Source organism: Chanodichthys erythropterus, chromosome 18 (assembly GCF_024489055.1).
Source record: "Chanodichthys erythropterus isolate Z2021 chromosome 18, ASM2448905v1, whole genome shotgun sequence".
In the NCBI taxonomy this organism is placed as follows: Eukaryota; Metazoa; Chordata; class Actinopteri; order Cypriniformes; family Xenocyprididae; genus Chanodichthys; species Chanodichthys erythropterus.
Window position 1 is genome coordinate 33,539,476 of NC_090238.1, and position 25,805 is coordinate 33,565,280.

The window sequence follows — 25,805 nt, forward strand, 5'->3', positions numbered from 1 at the left end:
TATAGTGATGGCCAATTTCAAAACACTGCTTCAGGAAGCTTCGGAGCATAATGAATCAGTGTATCGAATCATGATTCAGATCGCGTGTCAAACTGCCATACTGCTGAAATCACGTGACTTTGGCGCTCCGAACAGCAGATTTGATACACTGATTCATTATGCTCCGATGCTTCCTGAAGCAGTGTTTTGAAATCGGCCATCACTAAATAAGTCGTTATTTAGTTTTTTTGGTGCACCAAAAATATTCTCGTCGCTTTATAATATTAATATTGAACCACTGTACTCACATGAACTGATTTAAATATGTTTTTAGTACATTAATGGATCTTGAGAGAGGAAATGTCATTGCTGTCTGTGCAGGCCTCGTGCCATCGTTTTTCAACAAAAATATCTTAATTTGTGTTGCGAAGATGAAGGAAGGTCTTACGGGTGTGGAACGGCATTTCGGGTGAATTAACCCTTTAAGAATGGACAGAACATCAGCTTACTAGCTGCATTCATTCATTGATTCATTCATTCATTCATTCAATCGTAAGAGGCTATGTTTAGAATGGACGGAATAACACCTTAGTAATTGTATACACTCGATACAGTCTATTTAGCATATTTATTTACTTCTCAAACAGTTAGTGAAGGCAGGAAAGCAGTCACGCGCTTGTTCAGTGAACGAGAAATGATTCAGTATGTGAAAGTAAATGATTCAAAGATTCGAACTCCGAATCATTTACAAACTAAGCACCACCACGGCTTAGCTGCTTCCTCGCAGACTTGAGGTGTGAATTTAAAAGTCGATAGTTGTTGTTACTATGTCGACACTGAAGAGAGTTGTATGGCCCCAAATCATTCTCTTCGGCGACTCAATAACACAGGTAACATTTTGGGACGCTGAGCCGTTTGGGATATGATACTTTACTGTAACCTGCATTGTTTTTGTTTCAGTTTGCCTTTCAAGCGAACGGATGGGGATCTGAAATCTCTCACAAACTCGTGAGGTACAGAGTTCATGACAGCACGGATGCATCATTGCATTCACACCGCCGCAGCTGATTATTTTTTTCATGTATTTGTTTATTAGAAAATGCGACGTTGTAAACAGGGGCTTGTCGGGATACAACACAAGGTGGGCTAAGATTGTACTTCCTCGCATTGTGCCCATTTCTGATGCTCCCATAGCGGCTGTGACTGTTTTCTTTGGCGCTAATGATTGTGCTTTGGAAGGTAAGAATATTTCACATATGTTGTGCATCATCTCTAAACAGCAGCGGCGGTGATATGAGACACTTTCTTTTCTTTACAGACAAGAACCCCGCGCAGCACGTGCCTCTCCAGGAGTTTTCAGAGAATCTGAAGGACATTGTCAGATATCTGGTGTCTATAGGAGTGTCCAATGACAAGATCATCTTCATCACACCACCACCACTTCAAGAAGCCGCCTGGGAGAAAGAGTGCTTGCTGAAAGGTAACTCCTGACTTTTTGCAGTGTTCAATACTTGTGTACTGCATGCTGCACAGCTCACAGCTTTTTTTAAATTGTGAAATAGTATGCAACGAGAAAGAGTTGTAAAAGGTATACAACTTTATTACTTTTAATGTTTATTCAAAGGGTTAGTTCACCCAAAAATGAAAATTCTGTAATTTATTACTCACCCTCATGCTGTTTCACACCCTTAAGACCTTTGTTAATCTTCGGAACACAAAATAAGATATTTTTGTTGAAATCCGATGGCTCAGTGAGGCCTGCATAGCCAGCAATGACACTTCCTCTCTCAAGATCCATTAATGTACTAAAAACATATTTAAATCAGTTCATGTGAGTACAGTGGTTCAATATTAATATTATAAAGCGACGAGAATATTTTTGGTGCATCAAAAAAACAAAATAACGTCTTATTTAGTGATGGCCAATTTCAAAACACTGCTTCATGAAGCTTTGGAGCATAATGAATCAGCGTGTCGAATCAGCTGTTCGGAGCACCAAAGTCATGTGATTTCAGCCGTATGGCAGTTTGACACGCGATTTGAATCATGATTCGATACGCTGATTCATTATGCTCCAAAGCTTCATGAAGCAGTGTTTTGAAATCGGCCATCACTATATAAATTATTTTGTTTTTTTGGTGCACCAAAAATATTCTCGTTGCTTTATAATATTAATATTGAACCACTGTACTCACATGAACCGATTTAAATATGTTTTTAGTACCTTTATGGATCTTGAGAGAGGAAATGTCATTGCTGGCTTTGTGTTCCGAAGATTAACGAAGGTCTTACGGGTGTGGAACGGCATGAGGGTTCCTTTAAAATCTAAAGAAATGGTTATTTTGCATTTTAATCTGGTTTTGTGCAAAACTGTTTACAGTCTGAAAAAATGAGTCAGAGGTGAAATTTTGTATTCTTCACACTGGAAATTGAGTACTTTGCATTGTGGGATACAGTGTACTATTGTACACTTAATAAATATAGAAAGTAAAATGTGTATACATACAGAAAATATGCATACTAAATATACAGCAGAAATAGTAAGTAATAATATAGTATGCTTTTCTCAATTTACGGTCCTCCTGGGAAGTTTGTTTGTTTGAAGCAAAACATTTCAGTAAAAAAACTCTACTTCCAAAAATTAATAAAGAAATTGTACAATACTGTAATATTTTGTACATGCAAATTTGCTGTTTTATTGTAAATAGGGAAAAGTAATTTAATTCATTTCAACAAATTTACTGTCTGTCCCCCTTATTTTCTCACTGATATGTATGTAATATCAGCCACATTTTTAGCATCTGTTTCTTAAATTATGTAACTGGACACCAGTTAATACATTTACTCAAATCTTGTACATTATTAAAAATGCAAAATAATAATTTATTATTATTTAATAGCAAGATTATATCCGGATCATTTAATTAGACATGGTAAAGTCATGTGATAGCAAACTATATGAAACGCATATCGCTGCATATTGCATGCTGTTTCTCATACTATTTTTAAAAAATACTTGGCAGTATAGACTGTGCAGCAAGCAGTAATACAAAGATAGCCTCAGTCTCTCTCTCTCTCACACACGTACACACATTGAATATGATTTCCGCTGTGTTTAAAGGGGACCTATTATGCCCCTTTCGCAAGATGTAATATAAGACTCTGGTGTCCCCAGAATGTGTCTGTGAAGTTTCAGCTTAAAATCCCCCACAGATCATTTATTATAGCTTGTCAAATTTGCCCCTTTTTGGGTGTGAGCAAAAACATGCCGTTTTTGTGTGTGTCTCTTTAAATGCAAATGAGCTGCTGCTCCCAGCCCCCTTTCCAGAAGAGGGCGGAGCTTTAACAGCTCAACAACAACAAAGCTGGAGAATCTCACGCAGCCAAAATGAGGATTGTCAGTAACGGTGTTCAGCCTTACATTGTTCAAACCGGAGTCGACACTGATGGAGAGACTCAGGAAGAAGTTACAACTTTTAGAATGAAACTGGACGTTTCTGAATGGTAAATAAAGTATGTAGTTGCTTTGGAGTTGATTCAACTCATCCACTAGCATGTGCCGTCATGTTCATCTTTTGTGCAAATCATGTATGGACGCACACTAAACATAGCGTACCTGTTTGCTAAACAGCCACACACACCAGACTAACGTTTATGATTGCTATCAAATGCTGTGAATGGTCTAATATTTTTTCCAAAATATCGCTCAGACAGAAACGCTCCTTTTTTAGCAATCAAGCTTGCCAGGGTCAACTTGCAGGCTAACAAAACTCTAAACAGTGTTCTGTGCTCATCTGTGCAGCCAATGACAGAACAGTAAGCATGCTTTGATCAAACTTTTGCCATGGTGTTAGAACTGGTACACCGTTTTCGCTTGTGAAAACAAAATGGCAGCACATGGGTAATAAGGGGCGGTAATATTATAATAAGATCCCCTTCCTACGTCACTAGAGGAGCGAAATCTGAACGGCTCATTTTGTCCACATACTTGCAGAGAAAGGATTGCCAAGACAAAGTTAGTGGGTTGTCCTTTTTCACTTTTTCTGGGTTGGTAGATGCACCGGGGACCCGATTATAGCACTTAAACATGGATGGAAAAAGTCAGATTTTCATGATACATCCGCTTTAAACTGCTGTTTTCATCAGGTTCAGCTTTGAATCGGTCGAACTCTGTGGCTGGTCAGTATGCGCAGGCCTGTGTCCAGGCTGCAGGACAGTCTGGTGTGGATGTTCTGGACCTCTGGTCACTCATGCAAAAAGATGGACAGGTAAACGATATGCTGTTGTGATTGTGAATTACCATGTATAAAAATAACTAGAATATGAACAAATGCATTTTCCCCAACAGGATTTCTCAGTGTATCTCTCGGACGGACTGCATCTTTCTGATAAAGGCAACCAGTTTGTGGAAGAGCATTTATGGACACTTCTTGAGCGGCGAGTGACTGATTTGCCCTTCATTCTGCCTTACTGGGGGGATGTGGACCCAAAATGCCCTGAGAGCAGCCTACTGTGCGATTAAAACGCAGGTCACAAGATGCACAGCGGATAAAACCATTCAGTTCCTGTGGTTTAAATGTGAACATTTTTAGATGCACTTAACAGCGGAGGAAGGACCAGCCGCCAGTCCTATTTGAAGTTGTTTTGAGTCACTCAAGCAAGTTAAATGATAGATGCCAAGGATTATATTTGATGTTCTGCCAAAAAAATTCAAATTTCTGAACTATTAAAGTATTGGCGAGGTCAATTGATTTACTGGGGCGCTAACATTCACACACAAAGCTTCTAGTAGGGACAATAACTGCTTTCATATCTATATCTCCTAGCAAAATCAAATGAATTTTCATGCATTCCAATGCATTTTTTTTTTTTTTTCTCAGTGTTGGTCCATAAAATAATTAGAAACACTTCAGTGTGGAGGCAGTTTATTCATGTGGGTTCATATCCCAAGAATATGTTAAATAAACGTAACAACCAAGCATAAGAAACACATTGAATAATAGCAGATTGACATCAAATACAGCTTTCAACTTCCAAGTGTGAGGTTTTAATTCTGATTCGATATACAGGAATATAACAAACAATACAAAATATATATTTAGTCCATTGACTTATGGCACGTGAAAATGTTAAAACTCAACTTTAATAATCATAGATATTTCACAGTGGGGGCATAATAGTCCTTTCTAAAGTATCGATTGATTTTGGTCACATCTATACAACCGTTTTAGTGGCAACAAGAGAAAATCTATGAAATATGCACATCCCTCGGCTCTGTAATCAGTATTTCACATAATTATACTGCTATATTAAAATGACACGAGATGCTATAGAGTGTATAGAAGCACATATAAACTGAACAAGCCTTAAAATGCAAAAATATACTGTTTAACATCCTGTGCAGTCTCTATCACTAAGCTTTAAGAAAGTGTACAAGAAAACTCATAAATAGCATCTCTTACAGTTCTCATACACTTATGACAGTTGATTCATATACATATGGCATTGAACATGCACAACTTGAATTTTCTCAGCAAGTCGACCAGTGCAGCATTAAAAGTGTGATGACACGTATAGAGGCGTGCTGTAGACATGTTTTTCATGAGGTATAAATGAATGAGAACACAAGAATTCGCACTACTGGAACTGTTAAAAGGCACATATTGTCTGTATTAAAGGAATATTTCAGGTTAAAGGGTTAGTTCACCCAAAAATGAAAATTCTGTCATTTACTCAACCTCATGTCGTTCCAACCTGTAAAACTTTCAATCATCTTCAAAACACAAATTAATTTATTTTTAATGAATCCTGAATTCACAACAGATTTATTTTATGATTTGGTTCACATATAAACATTGATCAGCAGATACACAGAGCTCACCAAATACGGGAAATGGAATCTCAGCCATACTTGCTTGATGCGCAAGACTCTGTTCATCATATAAAGCAATCTCGTCTCTTCAGAAGACATGGATTAAACCGCTTGATTTGTATAGATGGTTAACAATGTCTTTAAGAAATTAAGAGAATCAATCAGTGTTTTGGAGGATTTGGGGGTTTGAAATGACATTAGGGTGATTAAATAATGACATAATTTTCATTTTTGGGTGAACTGTCCCTTTAAACTGTATAGACAGCATCTGTGGTTGTCAATTACCACAAAATAATTTTGATTTGTACTTCAGATTATAAGAACAACTAAAAGTGCCTAAACGGTTACAGCAGAAGTATATGGGGCAAATCACTTAAAGGATTAGTTCACTTCAGAATTAAAATTTCCTGATAATCTACTCACCCCCGTGTCATCCAAGATGTTCATGTCTTTCTTTCTTCAGTCGAAAAGAAATTAAGGTTTTTGAGGAAAACATTCCAGGATTTTTCTCCATATAGTGGACTTGAACAGTTACCAATGGGTTGAAGGTCCAAATCACAGTTTCAATGCAGCTTCAAAGAGCTCTACATGATCCCAGACGAGAAATAAAAAAACAAACAAACAAACCTTTAAATAGTTTTTAACCACAAATGCTCATCTTGCACTAGTTCTGTGATGCGCCACGCATTATGTAATCACATTGGAAAGGTCACGTGTGACGTAGGTGGAAGTACCAAGCAAGTGTTGTGTTTTTTTTTGTTTTGTTTTTTTTTTACCGACTGTTTCTCTAGAGAAGACCCTTATTCTTCATCTGGGATCATGTAGAGCTCTTTGAAGCTGCATTGAAACTGCGATTTGGACCTACAACCTGTTGGAATGTTTTTGGATCTTCAATCCTGGAATTTTTTCCTCAAAAACCTCAATTTCTTTTCAACTGAAAAAAGAAAGACAAACATCTTGGATGACATGGGGGTGAGTAAATTATCAGGAAATTTTCATTCTGAAGTGAACTAATTCTTTAAGTGACACTATATTTGTAACAATTAACAATTGTAATTAAAATAATGCTATAAGAAACAACCAAAATGTGTCAGCAGTCTACACATCACATACACTTTTAAGTGCACCAACAAAACGAAGCCTGATTGCACCCTGTTTATCACGGCTCTTGTCTCAATAGAGTGATATTTGACATAAATATGAGCCTGTGTCTTCAGCACTCGGTCTCCTTACTGTCAATGCGCGCCTGTCTCGTCAGCCGTCTCTTGTCCCAGCGGGATGGCATTGCCTGTCCGGTGAGGTCCTCGAAGGACCTGGCAGCTGTGCCGCTTGGAGGGAAGCCTTCCTCCTCGTCCGGGTGAGAGGAGTCGCCGCTGGGGTCCTCCTCGATGGTGGCCATTCGCAGCTGATCCGCTCTGGGTGCGGCGGAGAGGTTGGCAGGGTCTGGGGCGGCGAGCGTCTCCTGTGCCGATGAGACGCCGGGGCCCGTGGGGCCCAGTGAGGGCTGAGGTCGTGCTGCCACTGAATGCAGATGAGGGGCCTTGACAATGCGGAGGGGTGCCGATTCCAGACCGCTCAGTATCTCTGCGCTCTAAAGGTAGAAGTTTGTGACAGAATCAGTAAGGGAGACTTCCAAACAGGTTATCATGGTATTCACTACATAACTAGGGATGGGCACGAGTACTTGGAAGTGACAGCAATGATCGATTATGAGCAGTGTTGGGGTAACACATTACAAGTAACACAAGTTATGTAATTTGACTACTTTTTTCAAGTAACTAGTAAAGTAATGCATTACTTTTAAATTTACAATAATTGTTACTTTTTCAAGCAAGTAACGTGTAATGTGTTTTGTGCACTGTGTGAAAATGATGGTCATTCTAGACCTGAGCATACATTTACTTATTCTCCTGTGTCCTATTCTTCTGCAATCTAGAATAGCAGCATAGCAGAAAGGCTTTGTTTGAGCTGCGCCCTCTACTGTACAGGCGTGAATTTGCATTTCCTTCAACCGGAGGCTTATTCATTGCACTTTTGGTGTGAAAGGGCCTTTACATTTGTCAAAAATATACCTTTTTTTTGTCGTTATAAAAACAGCCCAGCCCAGCTTTTTTTTAAGGGAGTAACACAATATTGTAATGCATTACTTTTAAAAGTAACTTTGCCCAACACTAAACACAATAATTGCGTATAATCATAAGTTGCTTTCTTCAGGTCAAAATCATCTAGACCAGTGGTTTGCAACCTTTTTGGTTAGAGGTCCCATTGTCCAACACAATAGTCCCCTTTCAGTTAATTATTTTGTCCATTAAAACTATTTTATTATCAAAATTACATATTTAAATGTTTCCATGAATATGCTAATTAGTCACTCAATCACACCAGCTTGGACTCCCTGATCCACTCGGTCAACTGTAGTAAACATAATGGCAAGTGAAAATATTGGTTTAATTCAGCTATGAAAAATATACAGTGCACAGCATAAATGAGTACACCCCCTCTGAAACTTCTGAAAGTCAGCAATTACTCAATTACTTAGAAGACACGTTAGGGTTCTTTAGAGATATGATGTTCCAGCAAGTCTGCTTAATCAATTACAAAAGAAGCATGTCAAATTATTCAGGAAAATAAGATTTTCTTATCAAGGTGATAAAATGTTGTGTAGCAAAAATGAGTACACCCTCCTAAAAGTTACTAAATAAAACTAAATAAAAATATTCTGGTGAAGGTTTAAGGCAATGTTTGATCAACAGGTAAGTATGTTGAACCAAAACATTTAAAGAAAAGTCATTTCTTGACAATTAAAAGTGTTATATAGCCCACTCAATCATTCTCAGACTTAATGCTGACAACAATGGAACTGTCAGGTGACTTATTTCTTAGCACAAAAGAGGACAGTGGTACAAGAGGATTACCAAATCATTGTTTTAAGTGTGAAAATATAGCAAAAGTAACACAGAAATTCAAAAAGAATGGACTTGTGACAAGGCCCCTGAAATAATCAGGCCTTCATTTTAAGCTTTCATTTAGTGATGAGGGATTTTGTGTCTCAGAGCCAGCAAAAGCTATGAAAAGAGTGACTGTTTATCTCACAGAGTAAGATGCAGCCTGAAGAAATGACATGCATGGTTGTTGTTCTCACTGGAATCTCCTACTATAGCCAAAGCACAATAAAGTCAGTTAGCCATTTCCAAAGCCTATTTTTACAAAATATAGATTCTGGGAATCAATACTCTGGTCTCATGAGACCAAATCAATCATTCTGGATCTAACAGCATCCAAAATGTTCTGGTGTTGCTAGAGGAGGAGTACAGTGAGAAGTGCCTGGTTCCCACAGTAAAGTTCAGTGGTAGTAAAGCTCATATATAGGGATGTATCAGTGCTGAAGGTGTGAGGGAGTTGTGCTTTAACAATTCTGCCATGAATTCACACACCACTGTGTAATTTAATACACAAACTTGAAACAGAAGATGTTACCTTTTCCTCATTCCCTGCATTGTTGGGCATTTTTTTTAACATGACAATGAGGATATGCATTCTCCCAAGGTGAAAAACCTCTCAATCTTAACACTCGAGGGGATTCTGTAAGAAATGTATTTTTCATAAAGAAAATACATCTTTTGTATTCGTTCAGAGGGGGTGTACTCATTTATGCTGTGCACTGTATAAGAGGAAGAGTGAATTATTAATATCAGAATAGAAATGTGGTTTATGTATCGCTCTCTACAATGTCAGAGATATAAAAGTAATTGACATGATTAGCCTTTGACTTGACTACTTTATCAAACAGCATGAAATAAAGTGTTTTGAACTATCTTAAAACTGTGATTGATTAACAGCTAGACACATGGGAAAACATCTGCATGATGCTTGTGTATGTAAACCAACTACTCAATCACCAAAACCTTTTTTTTTTTTCAATTTAGCCTATTTTGCATTGTTTAAAAATACTTTATAATAGCATTTATTGAAAATTCACCACAAAAGAAAATAAAAATAATAAAAACAAAATATTTTTTGTAACCTCTAGGATCTAATTTTGATTAAGTCTACATAATTATTAATGCACAATCCTTAATACGGTATCAATTTAGAACAAAGTCCAAAGGAAATCTATTACAATAAGTAAAAATAATAATTAAAAATTTAAACAAGCAGTTATAGTATTCAGATTTACTGTATCTGTCAAGTACGAGTAGACAAACTGATGCCCATCCCTATGCATAACATGAACAGCATGCTACACTTCATTTAGATGCAGCAAAATTTGCGATCCATTCACAGCTCTTGAACCAAATCAAATGAACAGAAGGCCATCCGTAGCGTATGCAGTATCGGGAGAGTTTCAAAGCCGTGCATTTAAAACGCTCAAGTACCGAACTGCATCCAAAAAACGCTGAATCAGGAACCGCCAACACATCCTCATTGACACTGAATGCACGAGACATACAGGACAAGCTGAACTAAACTCAGTCGGCCCATCGGACACGTCATAACCAGCGCGTTCCGACTCGTCACACTCGGGGACAGTAGATCGGGGGGCCGTAAGACGCACACTCACCTGAGTTGAGAGCTCTACTACACACCTCCACCACCATCTGCTGCAGTTCCACAAGGGTCAGAGCAAACAAGCCACAAAGTCATACATGTGCAGCCATGCTCGCCCCTACTAGCCCTGATAAAAGACGCCACGCTAACTGAATTAGCAAGTTATTATGTTACTTTGGGATGTTTTTAATGCAGGTTTAGTGTGTTAGTCTGTTAGTATTCTGATCTCCACTGCATGAGGAAGGAGTCCATCGTGGGAGTTGTAGTTTTGTGACAGAAGGACTTACACTGGGGTACATCATAGTTTTGGAGTTTTCCTCATATTGTTGATCCAGTTTCTTGTCCTATAAACAAGCAAAGAGAGATAATCACTGTAATGTCTTGTTTAGCCCAAAACAACAATTTTGTCATCATTTAATCACCATAATGGCTTTACTTCTGTGGAACATGGTTTCTGAAAATGACAGCAATACAAATGAGACTATGACAAAATACCATCAAATTGCAGTCTGTTCCTCACAGTGTTCCTGTTGAACTATTAAAAATAGTTTTTGGGTCATCGAAAAAAAAGCTGAAATAAAATAAAATGTAAATCAGACGAAAAACTTAAGAGTACTTAATCGCTGGCAAAATGAGCTTTCAATAACGCTTAGCTGACTATACAGTAGAAAGGCAAAATTTTGGGCTGCTGTCTTCCCCTGTGCTAAATAGGTAGGAAAACTTCAACACCCACAATGCACTGGGTATGTTGCCATCCAAGGCCATTCCCACCAGTCTGTGTGAATACGCTCAACCAGAGTCAAATACCGCATTGCTTTTGTAGGAAATACTTCATAGCAAACTTTTAGTCAAGAATTCAAAGAGCATTTAGCAGGAGTTGAGTGACTTTGGGTTTCCAGTGAAGAATCGATTCTCATTTTTATAACCGATATCGATTCTTAAGTCCCAAGAATCGATCAGTCTAGTCTGTTTTCAGTTGATGAATGAGCAAAACATGTAGTGCCTCCCATCCAATAAATCACAATAATCTTTGTGCTTTGTTACTTTTGATATGAAGCAAAGTCTCAGATTTCAAATGACGTCCATCTTATTATGAGATTCAAATAAATACCCGTCACAGCTATGCACCGTTACATATTCATTATAATTTTTAATGTTCTTCAATATTTAATGCATGTTTGAATAAATCAGTTATGATAGCTATGATTTAAATGTTTATATTTCAAAAACGAAATGGAGTAGAAATATGATTATGTAATTCTAAACTTTATAATAAAAACATCATTGAGTGTAATTTAAGTCTTTGTATATTTAACCTTCAATATTATTATAGTAGTACCAACTGACTCCCATGTGTAGTTTACAGCATTAGTTGAGAGATTTTTTTCCTCTAGAAAATTTGCCATGTACTATAACTGATATACTACATCCAAAATAATCAATATCAAATCGAATTGAAAGCATGTGAATATCAATCGAATCGAATCGTGAAAATTGTGTCAATACCCAACCCTAGTCGTCAGTGGCTAATGGCTGCAAAGATTCGTAAATATGGAGAAAAATCTGAAAAACCTTGGTGTTTGTAGACAACATTTCAAACTGGATGACCACGAACAGCGTTTTAGGCCAAATGGTGGAGAAAACTGAAAGAAACTGCTGTACGGTAAGAAAGATATTGGTAAGAAAGATAAGATATTTGAATGTAAGCTGAACACTGTTACTAACAATCGTCATTTTGGCTGCGTGAGATTCTCCAGCTTTGTTGTTGTTGAGCAACCGACGCGCGAGCTGTTAAAGCTTCGCCCTCTTCTGGAAAGTGGGCAGGGAGCAGCAGCTCATTTGCATTTAAAGGGACACACAAAAAAACAGCGTGTTTTTGCTCACACCCAAATAGGGGCAAATTTGACAATCTATAATAAATGATCTGTGGGGTATTTAGAGCTGAAACTTCAGACACATTCTGGGGACACCAGAAACGTATATTACATCTTGTGAAAAGAGGCATAATAGTTCCCCTTTAAATGAAATGAATCACATTCACTTGTTGCATGTACATGCAGCTTGTATATTCTACCACATAAATTTCAAAGAATAAAGTCACAGAGGATTAGAAATACATGACGGTGAGTAAATGATGACAGAATTTTCATTTTATATGGACTATCCCTTTAAGAAAACTCAATTCAGAAAAAATATATTGACTGTGAAATAAGTCTTACCACACAGTGCACCAGTATGCTTAGAGGAATCCAGAACACGAGAGAGAAGACCACCACTGATCCCACTATGTTGTCAGCCAAGAACTTCCCTGTACATTGACAGAAAAGCATTTACAAAATACACAGAAAAGACCAATATCATTGCATGATTCCTAGCTAAATTGACTCTGCTCTACCTTACCAAATGTGTTGATGTCCAGTTTGTCAATAAAGTCCCATAAACGTTCAATGACATCTTGGACTTGCTTCATGCATTTACCCTGAAATGAACAACACCACAGCATTTATAGAAAACACTGAAATCTGATAAATGATTTGTCAAAACATAGACAAGCAATGCACTCACAGCCCCGTCACAGAAGCCAACGGTACAGGGTTTGCCTTTGCGGAGGTAAAGATGTGACCCTTTACTATCAAAGGGAGTGCACAGCCCGTCTTTTTTTCTACAGCACACTTTACATGAGTGTTCAGTCTCTGAAAAACATCACAGCAAATGGACAAACTCAGCACTTTTGCATTCATAATGGAGGCTAAAACAGTAAACATGATTATTATAATGCATATTTTGGTACTAGTTTCAGTGAACATTGACCATCCCAATTAATAGACCAATATCAGGCCAGTTTGAAATGACACTCGCTGATATATGTGCAGGTTCTGTTTACATTTATTAGGAGTGTTGTGTAAAATAGCCTAAATATTCCTATAACTTCAGCCTTTTTATACATCGCACATGCTGTCATTATATAGGGACGACTGGGGATAAAAGTCACACGGTCTGTATTTACACTATCAAACGTTTGGGGTCAGTGAGGGTAATAATATTTCACAATAATTAATGTTTATAATTGAATCAATGCAACCCTGGAGAACATAAAACTCATAAAAAATCTAACAGAGATTAATAGAATTAATTAATAAAAAATAATTAAATCACAAAAAAAACTTTTTTTTTCCTGTGCAATAATAATGCAAATGTTCAAAAGCTTTATTTTAGCCAAGATATTAAGGTCTGTGTCTTTATGGAAATTGAAAAATATCAACTGAAGTAATAAAAATTGTGACAACTAGCCTCAGTCTGCCATATATAGAAACAACGTTATTTTGCTCATCGCTGCTCACTAGGTATCAGCACTGGTCATTCAAACAGATATCTCTGTTGGGCACTAGTGTGAACACAGAGGAGGGTTTGTTGAGACATTTACCGTTGCAGGCGCAGGACTCAAGGTTATGCAAGGCCTCACAGAAAGGCTTGCATTCGCCCTTCTGACATCGACCCTTGTCCACACACTCTGTATCATCAGCCAGGTTACCAGGTGTGGGGCATTCACTGCTCTTGCCTGGAATATACAACAGTAAAAAAACAAACAAACAAAAAAAATATTTGTTTGGTGTATTAAGTTGTGTGGTCAGTAATGGTCTGGATAAACTACACTGACATTGGGGAGTTATTTTGTTATTATTTGCCATTTAAGTTAGTGTAAGCAGACTGACCTGTGCACCTCGATATGCTCTTGCAGGTGGCATTGATGGACTCCTGACAGATCTTATCTGCTTTTTCAAACTTACACTCCTTGCAGCAGGGGCTGTTCCTGTCACTGAGGGTCACAGAAAAAAATATCAGGCACAAATACTCATAGCAACAATGACCTTAAGAAAACCACAGTTCTCAATAAGAGAGTTTTGAACTGCAGTTGTCATCAGTCAGGTTATGGAAGGGAAAAAAAAAATATTTACATGCAGGGCTTGACATTAACTTTTTTGCTCACCAGCCACTGTGGCTAATGGTTTTCCAACATTACTAGCCACTCAACATCTTTACTGGCTAATTTTGACATTGACATAATGAGGAAAAACAGCCATGTAAATATTTTTAATTTTATCTCATAATTTGGCAGCAGGTATATTAGGCTGCTGTCACTTTAAGACCTGATGTATTATACTGTTACACATGTATTTTCTCTTTCTTAACTGTTTAAGTTTACTTAAAACATAACTGACTGTGTTTACATGAATACTTGCCAATACCAGCATTTTGGCATTATTTTGTGTGTATTTGACTGTTTAAGCTCAATAAGCAGTGAAAAATAACTCAATTTTAGTGCTGAGAGGCGGCTTTATGTGCACACTTTGGGTTTGAGTACAAAATCTGCGGGAATTATGCACAGTACGCACAATCCCACGCCGAAATTCAAGCCTGTAACGCCATCAATATTTATCCAGAGCAAATGACACGAGTGAGTGAGGGGAGGCGGGTTTGTGTGTCAATTCGGAGAGATGAGAAAGACAAAGCGCAGCTGGTATCATATCTATTCTGCGGAAAATGAGCATGGGAAGCATTTCAGATGTTTCATTATCGATATGTATCAAAAAAAAAAAAAAAAAAAATCGATATTTAACACTTCATTGCACTTAGTTGGGTCTAGCATTTGGCAAGTGTTAATGTCAAACCCTGTTCATATGTATATATCATTATCCTGCAAAAAACAAAAAACAAAAACATAATAATATGGTGATTTGGTGCTCAAAAACATGACTTAATATTATCAGTGCTAAAAACAGTTGTGCAGCTTTCAGGATTCTTTGATGAACAGAAAGTTCAAAAGAACAGTATTTATTTTATTATAAAACTTTTGTAGCGTTATAAATGTCTTTTCTGACACTTTTGATCAAATTAATGCATCCTGAATAAAAGTATTAATTTCTTTAAAAAACGACAACTTTTGAATGGTATATTATACATACATCTATCTCAATTTTGCAATAAATATATACTAAAGTCTATAAAATCAATAGTTTTATATTATAGTTTTTATTTGATAACGTCATTTATTGTGCAAAAAACTACATGTAAAAAGGCATTAAGTGCAGTTTTTGTATTTACTTTTTTTTAGTATTATTAAATTATTTTAACTAATGTTTTTTTTTTTTTTTTGCTTTTTTATTTATTAATATTCTATTAAATTCATTTATTAATATTGTAATACACCTCAGAGCTTGTTGGTTTGGCTCATGGCTTAGATTGAGGTATTTTTTTAAATCCCTATGAAGGCAATAATGGGGAAAAATACTTCAGGAACAAAGACCAAATAGTTAAATAGTGGGAGGTCACTGTTGTGATCTAGGTTTGGCCAAAGTTGATGTTGATAATCTAAAAAATGCTGATATATTGGTCTATCACATTCACTGTTAGCGTCTTTACCTGCATAGTGCATCCTTCTTGAATTTGCACTTAGCTGTGCAGCAGGGGTCATCATTGAGATGTAGCAGTCCAGGGTCGCAGTCTTCGTCCTCCTCCACACGGGAGTTCCCACACAGCTTACTGCTCCTCTCCTTAAAGCACTGCTGGGCCTTGATCTTTAACGCCCTACTGACTGAGGTCTTGCTACAGCTGGAGAAGCGCTGAGGGAAACAATAGGTGAGTGAGAAAAAGTAACTATATGTTAAAGGAAATAATCAGCACAGGGTGGATAATAATACCTTGTTGTTGAAGTGATCTCCGCTGACCGCAATAGGGTACATGACAAATTTGCCGCCCTGGTCGTCGTTGGGCGCACAAATAGCTATGTTGTCTGGATCGTGTTCAGCTCCGAAGTTGTGTCCGAGCTCATGAGTGGTTACAAGATCTGCTTCCTGGATAGACAATATATCATTGTGCTTCCTGATGAAAACATCTAGTAAACACAATCCAAGTGGTAATGTTAAAGCAATGCATGCAAACCTTAGTCAGAATAGTTTTTCCGTAATTCATGGTGCTTGTCAAGCCAGTGTTCAGGTAACTGGGTTTCTTGACGGTCGGGGATGGATAGTATGCTGTAAGACAAAATGAATGTGCAAAGTCAAGCACTGTTGAGTAGAATTCCACTGATCACAGTTGTAAAGATCCTTACGTTTAGGGCAGAGTCCTCCCAATCCCTGTTTGGATGGGGCCACGTATGCCAGACCCAGAGTGCCATCGTCAAAGTCCTGATAGGTGAAGAGATGGGCGAGGCAAACTGTAGAGGCGTTGTCTGCGATGTCATAACTGAATTGCTAAAGAGAACAGAGAGAAAGATGAGAAAGTCAGGGTCTACGAATCTGTGCTTCAAGGCTCTTCACACACAAAAACTAACTAAATAAATAAAAATTTGATGAGGGAGCCACTGGGCCTTAAAAAATGAAACATTTAGAAGCCATTAAAGATGGTTGTTCAGAAGCTTCTTTGTATTTTAGTGTAAATTTGTTATAAATTCACTAAAGTGATCCTGGTTATAATTGTGCATTATGTTTCTGAGAATACTTCGGTTTGTAAAATGTTGTACAGAAACTTGCCCTTAGAGTCGATTTGACCAATAATATTTCCATAAAATAATTGCTGTATAGTGTTTTTAGAACACCATTAATTAATTCATTTAATAATTAATTTAAATACCATTTTGAATATGTATCTTTAACCCTTGCGTGTCAATTTAAAAAAGTTACACATTGGTCCAAAAACTGTTAAAACTTTGAAGCTTTTTTAAATAAATTTTGAAGAAAACCCTTGGCAGATTATTGTTGAAGTAAAAAAAAAAGTAAAAAAAAAAATGAAATAAGAAAGTTAATGAAAACGATTTATAAACATTATTTTATATAAAATATATTTTTATTAAACATGTTGTAGTGTAAAACTGCTAGAAAAATCAAAGCCATAAATAAAAATAGGTTGTGTTCCAATTTTGAGGTTGATCGCTCAAAAAATGAGCTTTCAGTAAAATTTTGTTTGGGTGCAGTACCACATTTTCCCCATTAGATGCCAGCAAAGCTCCACTGGTACCATAGTGGTTGTATTTGTAATTTGCAGTACAGTAGAGTACAGTTTTTCTCTCTCAAATATTACAAGCAATTTTTATACACACATATAAACCACACTCTGACATCCATACCAACACACCCACGCAATTATAGCTGCATAATTTATCCGACTGGCTCTATAATATGCATAAGCAGAAGACAGGAATGAAGCGAGTATTTCCTTTATTGGACAAACCTAAGAAAATGGCACCATTTAGTAAAATATAGTAAACATTTTGAAGCCTTACAAACAGAACGAAAGACTATTAACAAAGATTGCATAATTTTATAGTTAAATGGCCCTAGGATTAACAATTGCAGTTTCAATGGGGGCATTTTTGTTCTTAAGGTCAAAAAATATATATATTTTTTAAAGGAAATGGGGGTTAAATAGTAAAATTCCAATAAAAATACACACCTGTGCCAACATTTAATGCAGCTGGCATTAACACAGGTAAAATGATCAAACAACAAAACAAAACTGAAAAATACAAAAATGTCCATAAGGATGCACAAGGGTTAAAAAACACATTTTGTATGCTGTCACTAAATAGACTGCTGTAAGATTCACAAACCTAAAATATATCACAGTAACGGATCTCGGTTTATTTCGAATCAAAAGAAAAATAACTTATGGTTCAGTAAGGGACCATCCACATAGAATTCCATTGTTTTTTTATGTAAATGCACTAGACTGAAGTGTTTTGCAGCATCTCATGCATGAAGCTGTTCTAAAAAAAATGTCATTCCCCATTTTTAACCACAAAAACACGTTCTTTGTGAATGGTCCCTTAGGGATTCTGTTGTGAACAGTGATTCAAACAAGAGTCACTGTTAGTGAATCAGACCTGTCATGCTGTCATCCTTTATTTGTGCATGAAACATTGGCGCACACCCTAACCAGATGATATCTGACGAATCCCAACTGTCTTTATTTTGAAATGCTGTCTTAATAATATATTTTTTTAAACTCAGCCAATTACATCCGACCTGAATACAAAGCACAAACTTTACTAACCCCAAAACAGATTGTTATGTGGATTGTTCATAACATTTTGGCCTGTGTATATTTCCAGGGACATGGGACTTACTTCCAGAAGCTTCTTCACATCCCAAACACCGTCGCTTCTTCCAAATGGGCTTCCATCCATGTTGTAGTGTATCCCTCCTGGGGCAACTTTAGTGGGCTGCTTGTTTATGATTATCTGTTGGCATATTTATATCTTAGATGGCAAGATATCACTTACTGATAAAATTCTGAACATTAAGATGAAGTAATAACAAGCTTTTAAAGCATTGAGCACATGAACTCCATGCATGAAAATGATTTTGACATAATGGGAGAAAATATAGATATCAAAAGCCACTTCCAAGAAGGGCCAAAATTAAGTCACACCTGGAGTTTGCTACAAGCCATGTGGCAAAATCTGGAAACTTTGGTGGTGTGATGAAACTAACATTAAGCTCTTTGTATTAGAGTTGAGTCAGCTGCTATGGTGACTTTGACTTTGAGTCACCAGTTCTACCAATGATCAAGAATGAGAAAAACAGTGTTGCATTGGGACAATCCCATGAATCTGTATGACTTTATTTCTTCTGTGAAACACAAAAGGAATATGAATAATGTCTTGGTTGTGCTTTTCCTTTTACAGCCTGGAGCTTTCAAGCTTTAAAAGCTTTGTAAAGCAGAATAAAAGTATCATAAAAGTGGTTCATAAGACTAGTTTGTTGTATTACAAATCGTCTAAAGCCCCTGTTTGAGAACAGACTAAAATTAAGTCATTATTTACTGATAAACTTGTGAAATGTCCATTGAGTGAATAAATTGAACTCAAGAAATAGATCAGTTTGATTTTTTTGAATGAATCATTCAGAATGGTTTAATGAAGCAGTTTTGAGAAATCTGGACATTGTTTAGACATATGTCAAGATTTGCAAAGAATAATGACTTGAAAACTTGATATATGTCATATGGAATATTTTTTAAGTAATTTTGCATCATTTTTCATGCTTTTCAAGTTCCAAATGTTGAATTATTCCTTTAACAAGAGAAACTAAGGCCCTGTTTCCATCTGGTATTAAGATGTGTTTTGGTTGATCGGATCACAGGTGGATCACGTTAAATACAGGTCTAAAATGTTTTGAGCTTGTCCACTTTCGACCTCTTCCAGAGGTAGTTGAAAACGCATTTGATCGGATTGCTTTCGTATTGTAGATGCTCATGTGGTCAAATGTATTTGAGCAGCCACAAAAGACCACCTACTCTCCACCGACTGACCTAATGCATAAACATTATGGGAAGTGCGCAGGCCAGAGACGATTTAAACTTTGTTGAAGATTCAAGTTTGATTTGAAGATGAAAAACGTACCAAGCACAATGTTCTCTCACCATTCCTGATTTCTAACACACACACACAGCATGGTCTCTCACAGCATAAATGAAAGCTAATGCTCTCCGTATGTTTTTCCGTCATCTCCAGTTACATTCATATGTAAATTGCGCAAGCTTATTTTGTCCATTAGATCGAAAGATCTGAAGAAACCCATACATTTACCCACCAATAGACCCTCCCCTGGAAGAAAGTGGACAAAAGAGATGGATTAAAACACCAGGTGTAAATGGGTATGTGTCTCCCTCATCTACTTGTGATCCTACTGACCAAAAAGTGTCTCAATACAAGGTGTAAACAGAGCCTAGGAGAGTAAAACTCATCTACTGAAGTGATGTAGAAGAGAAAATATGAAAACTGAGAAGGATGATTCCTCCGGTTATTAAGGTCACCTGATGAATCTGCACGCCGTAACCTTTAAATTCCTCATCCCAAGATGTGTTCCTATAGATATCATCCACTCTGTCTATCAGCTCAATCTGAAAGACATAAAACACTCAAATTCAATGCACTTTTATCAATAAATCTGATATCATGGTGGTGTTTATATATAAACACCATTTTTCCAGTTATATTTAGTGTGCTCACCAAGTAGTTGAGGGTGGTGCTCTCCTCTCCACGGCCCATGTGCTTATAGAAGCGATGATCTGCCACTAACAGCAGCGGGCAGGTGTTCTTCTTGTTGTCCTTTGTAGATCTTCTCTCTCTGTTGTGAGGCTCTGCATTCAAGACATAAAAAGTTACATCTAAACATGGTGCACTATGCAAAGTATTATTTCTGATTATTTATGTGAATCCCAAAGTATCAATAAATGGATCTACGCAATTTAAAGCTACACAATGGGGACTTCCATTAATATGATCATGGAGGACAAAGAATGAAGATGTTATTTGACTTATTATGCTTTGTCTCCAGAATATTCTCAATTCTCATGGCAGGAGGTCATTGCCGGGTGACTACATGCTTGAATGGGCGGCCTTTGTCAGACTAATGTGTAACTCCTACACACTCATGCAAGTATCCATCCTGCTCATCATGAGCATGTGATTAAACTAAATATCTATTGTCCATTTAGGCTGCTCTCATAAAGAAATGTGTCTGTCAAAATGTCTAAAAACAAGCTGTTGTTTAGCGGTTTCTGCCAATGAACCAGTATTTCCGAATGGGGTGATGGGTGGTGGGATTTAGCGGATTTGAAGTGAAAGTATTTGATGAATGTATACTATGTGCGGAGAGCATTCGCTCAATATCATTATCTAATTTTTGACAGAGATGGCGTTTAGCTGCTTTTGCATATGAACCAAGCGTGCCACACGAGTCCTGAAAAGTGAAGCTAAAGCATCCATGTATTCCAGTGGGACGTGAGACAAACTAAACAATTTAATTACACTTCAAATATTTTCCAAAGACAATTTCTGTCATATTAGGCAGTTTTTATCACGCTGGTGTTAGTTCAAGTGTTCATTCTTTAAATAAGTCTGGTTTTAGTTAGTTATTTGATGCTATAAAAACGGGAGTGTGACGTCATGATTGAGGGCTTCTCTGAGTGAAGTAGACACTGAGGCGCCAACTGACTTTTTTCTAGATCTTTGCGAGGTGACTGGAGCTTTAACTTTAATTTATACATTTCCATAACTGTTTATTTCACACCGACATAAGTTGTTCTGAGTTTGGGCGAGACCTTGATATCGTGGCTCCACTTCGCGCTCACTACTGCGCAGACTCGGGTTTCAAGTTCACTTTGCGCATACTCGAGACTCAAGATGACATTGCCATATAGACACACTGGCTTCACTTACTACAATGGATGAGAGTGAAAGTGCGTCCTCCATATATTTTTTTTTTACAGTCTATGAACCCTTCATTTATACTACCGTTCAAAAGTTAGCAACTGATTTGATTTTTTTAAAGGTTTTTGAAGATAGTCTCTTGCGCTCATCAAGGCTGCATTTATTTGATTAAAAATACAGTAATATTGTGAAATATTACAATTTAAAATAACATTTCGATTTTTGAACGTCACTTTTGGTCAATTTATTGCATCCTTACTGAGTACAAGAATTATTTTTTACTTAAAAAACATGAATGGTAGTGTAATTCTGTTAGCAAATTTAGAAAAAAAAAAAACTGAATATTTAGAAGATGATAATATGAGCGAGGCTTGATTTTATACATAAGGATTTGATTGGATTAGTGTAGCACTGCTCAAACTGTAAATATCTCCACATAGTGGAACTAAAACTCTAGAACTTATTTCCACTATCTCCTCATTCAAATCTCTAAAAATCTTTTCTCACAGTATTTTCAGCCTATTATTATTATGCATATGTAAATACACACCCTCCTCCTGTTCCGTTTGTCCTGCTGCTCTTGCCTCTTCTGGTAGGAGATCCTGGGCATCAGCGTTCACATATCCACACACTTTGGGTGAGGACAGTCGACTGATGTTCTTAATGTCTTCTGAGCGGTACACCAGCAAACGGCCATCAGGGGGCGACTCTGTAAACCGCCACAAAGGCTAACGAAGAAAAAAGATACAGAAACATACAGTAAAAAAAAAATGTACTGTGTGAAATGAATTTTAAATGCCTTAAAGTATAAAAAAAAACATTGAGGAGCATGTGTAAACAAATCACCTCTACATTATATTCGGCCTCTTCAGTAAGAATGTGGGCTGAAAACTCGTCCCCATCTATGTGTGCCTGCACACGTGAGTGCTCCTCTCCTGTTGGGATACCAAACAAAGACGTGTCAATGTTTGATAATGACTCATGGATGATGAAAAAAAAAAATAAAAAATTCAGTTCTCAGCCAAGGCTAATATCATCATTTCATGTCTTACCCACTACGTGTCCTTTAAAGTAATTTTGTAACTGAATATCATATTGGTCCTCTTTTCCATTCTCATCTAAGAATACAGCCTTGAAGTTGTCCGTGAAAAGTTCTGTGTTTGTTGTCAAGTACAGTTGAAAGTGCCTTTGAAAAAAAGAGGTAAAATATGTTTTTAGTGCAGTGAAAATCAAAAATAAGAATCAGCCTCTAATCATGATTTCTTGAGGTCAGGGGTAGTCAGAGAAAAATAACACAACACCCTCACAAATAATAATAAAACAAAGATATAATTAGGTATATTAATAATAAAATAAATAAATGAACAAAAAATTATATATTTTTAATAAATAAAAATAAATAAAAAATACAAAATAAATAAAAGTAATTATTATTGTTATTATTTAATTAATTATTATTATTATTATTAGAAGTCAGGGGTGGTCAGAAAAGAATAACAAAAACATTCTTTAAAATAAAAAAAATAGAATAGAATAAAAATAAATAATACATACAATATACAAATAAAAAAAAATAATAATACAATAAACAAACAATAAAACTATAAATAAATTATTATTATTATTATTATTAGTAGTATTATTAGAAGTTGAGGTGGTTAGAATAGAATAACACAGACATTCTTTCAAATAAAAAAAAAAAACAGAATAGAATAAAAATAAATAATACATAAAATATATAAATAAAAATAAATAATTAAATACAATAAATAAGCAATAAAACTACAAATAAAAATGTATTACTGTTATTATTAGAAGTTGGGGTGGTTAGAACAGAATAACACAAACATTCTTTCAAATAAAAAAAACAGAACAAAAATAAATAATAATACGTAAAATAAATAAATACAAATAAATAAATAATAATAAAACTAAAAATAAATAAAAATTATAAAATAATTTAAAAAATAAAAACAATAACTAACATAATTATTAATATTTTTAGAAATTAGGGGTGGTCAGAGTCAGAGAATAATAACACAAACATTCTTACAAATAAAAAAAAAATATATAAAATAGAATAACAAAAAACAATAAATAATATTAATAAAAAAATATAGAATATAAGAAAATAAATAAATAAATAGTATAAGTAGAAATGCATAATAAGAGACATTAAAAATTAATTTGATACATACACAATATAATTCATATTTTTTTGGAAATCAGGGGTTTTTAAGAGAAAAAAAAATAAATAAAGTAGGCTATTAAAAATGTAAAAGTGTCATCTCTTTTTGACCTGACATGAACAGCTGACTTGCAGGCTGATTTAGTGCTTTTTACAGTGTAATAGCAAGAGAGAGGCATGCGTGGATTTGTGAACTTTACCTCTGAAGAGCTGTGAAGCTGACCAGCCGCTCCACATGTGATCGGGCATCAACTTCCCTTTTCCTGACCGAGTGAAGCTGGAGTCCTGATGCAGGCACCACCTCAAAGTTAGACAGCAAGGAGCTGAGCGCATCTGGATTAAGTAATGCATATATATCACCATTCCCACATAACACCACTATTTACCCACACACACCATTTAAATACCAAAGCAACACATCCAAAATATATAGGCCTATAAAGATTAAATACTACAGACTGTAAGTTTATTTATATGATCATACAGTGACACAAACACAGACTCTACTGCCTGTCCATTCAGTCAGCAGATACAGCAACTTCCCTGTTGGAGGAAATGAACTAAAACAAGCAGTCATGACTGGGTCAAAACAGGAAAAGGAAGACTGAACTCACAAACCAACACAAGCCCCATATATCCCCATTTAAGAACGCAATATATTCAATATATTATTTTGACCCTGAACTTCCCTGTTAAGCCCATTTGAATAGCTTTCTCAGAGTAACTTACCAAACTCTTGTACCTCTTCCTGATTTATCAAGTCTTCTTCAACAGATGCTGGTTTCACAGCACAGTGGACTAAATGTGGAGCTAACAGCACTAAATAAAATAGCAAAGACTCCATACTGGCGATGCAGCATCACTTCTGTCAAAGCACCATGTCCGGGTGTGAAGTTCTCTGCTGTCAACATCTAACGTTACTGTCCGTTATTTACCAATATTCACGACCACTTTCTATTCCGCTTATTAGACACAAGTCTTCAAATATTATAATATTTGACAGGATGGGATCCGGGTGAATGCTGAATGTCCATAAATATGGGAAAATAGCCACAGCTAGTTTCAGTCCTTCCTCCACATTTGCACTGGATTCTGCTGCGATAACAATCTGAGGAAGAATTCCACCGACTCTACTTCCGGGCAACGACTGAATTCCCAGGAAGAGGGACTTTTATTTTGAATTTCATTTTAAAATCGACTTTCTATTTTTTTTACAGTCTATGCTTTCTACCATAGACTGTAGTGATGCGCGGGTCGTCTCATAACCCGCGGACCCCGCGGGTAACCCGCGGGTCGGGTTGGGGCGGGTAAAGAAATTGTCACTTTATTTGCGGGGCGGGTTGGGGCGGGTCATTAAAAACAAAATAAATAAATAAATAAATCCATCTTTGTTGCGTGCAATTCCCTATAGCCTATATTAAATATTTGGGAATATCTATTTTCATATTTTATTAGGTTCTTTGATAAGGTTACAATACGAAGGCCGTAGCAACATAACTTGCGTGATGTCCCCAAACCTTTGGCGTCACGTCACGAAAGCGGCGCCAGCCACGACAACAAAAACGGAGAAATAAAAGTGAAGATGGAAGACGAGGTGTGGGAGAAATTGAGGTCGGGAATTTACATAATTAAAAGAAAGAAGTCAGGCTGCTAAATCTAATATTTGGGACCGGTTCTCAGAAATAGCTGCAGCAAGAGACAATCGAGACAGTATCGGCTACGTGAAGTGCAACTCGTGTGAAAAAATATACAAACACGAGAGCCACAAAATGAGCACTTCCAGCATGTCAAGACATATTTTCCGTGTGTTAAATAAAACAAAAGTTCAGCGGTTATGTAGCGTAGGCTGTAAACTGTTGGCCAATACAAATCTGAAATAAATAATGATTTAGCCTGTTAGATGAATACAGACGCTGCTTTGTAAATGTTGAAAATGTTTATCATTATCTTGTTATTAATATGACCCGATTTATGGTTCATATTCATAATCGTGTGTTGTTGCCTGT

The 25,805-nt window shown here is 36.4% G+C and overlaps 2 protein-coding genes across 2 annotated transcripts; one reads left to right on the forward strand and one right to left on the reverse strand.

Annotated features, from left to right (window-relative positions):
• Nucleotides 1-731: 731 nt before the first annotated feature.
• On the forward strand, nucleotides 732-6,732 carry iah1 (isoamyl acetate hydrolyzing esterase 1 (putative)). Its single transcript, XM_067367224.1, has 6 exons — nucleotides 732-869; nucleotides 940-992; nucleotides 1,076-1,218; nucleotides 1,298-1,459; nucleotides 4,126-4,247; nucleotides 4,328-6,732. The coding sequence occupies exons 1-6, from the start codon at nucleotides 807-809 to the stop codon at nucleotides 4,499-4,501; spliced, it is 717 nt and encodes a 238-aa protein (XP_067223325.1). The 5' UTR covers nucleotides 732-806; the 3' UTR covers nucleotides 4,502-6,732.
• Nucleotides 6,733-6,834: 102 nt separating this feature from the next.
• adam17a (ADAM metallopeptidase domain 17a) lies at nucleotides 6,835-24,917 on the reverse strand. Its single transcript, XM_067367223.1, has 19 exons — nucleotides 24,529-24,917; nucleotides 24,000-24,132; nucleotides 22,664-22,797; nucleotides 22,458-22,546; nucleotides 22,162-22,339; nucleotides 20,409-20,539; nucleotides 20,213-20,299; nucleotides 18,522-18,635; nucleotides 16,509-16,650; nucleotides 16,340-16,431; nucleotides 16,099-16,251; nucleotides 15,821-16,020; nucleotides 14,113-14,216; nucleotides 13,824-13,958; nucleotides 12,965-13,092; nucleotides 12,800-12,878; nucleotides 12,619-12,707; nucleotides 10,687-10,743; nucleotides 6,835-7,442 (listed from the first exon to the last, which is right to left on the reverse strand). Exons 1-19 carry the CDS (start codon nucleotides 24,641-24,643, stop codon nucleotides 7,065-7,067), a joined length of 2,538 nt encoding a protein of 845 aa, XP_067223324.1. The 5' UTR covers nucleotides 24,644-24,917; the 3' UTR covers nucleotides 6,835-7,064.
• Between the last annotated feature and the right edge of the window lie 888 nt (nucleotides 24,918-25,805).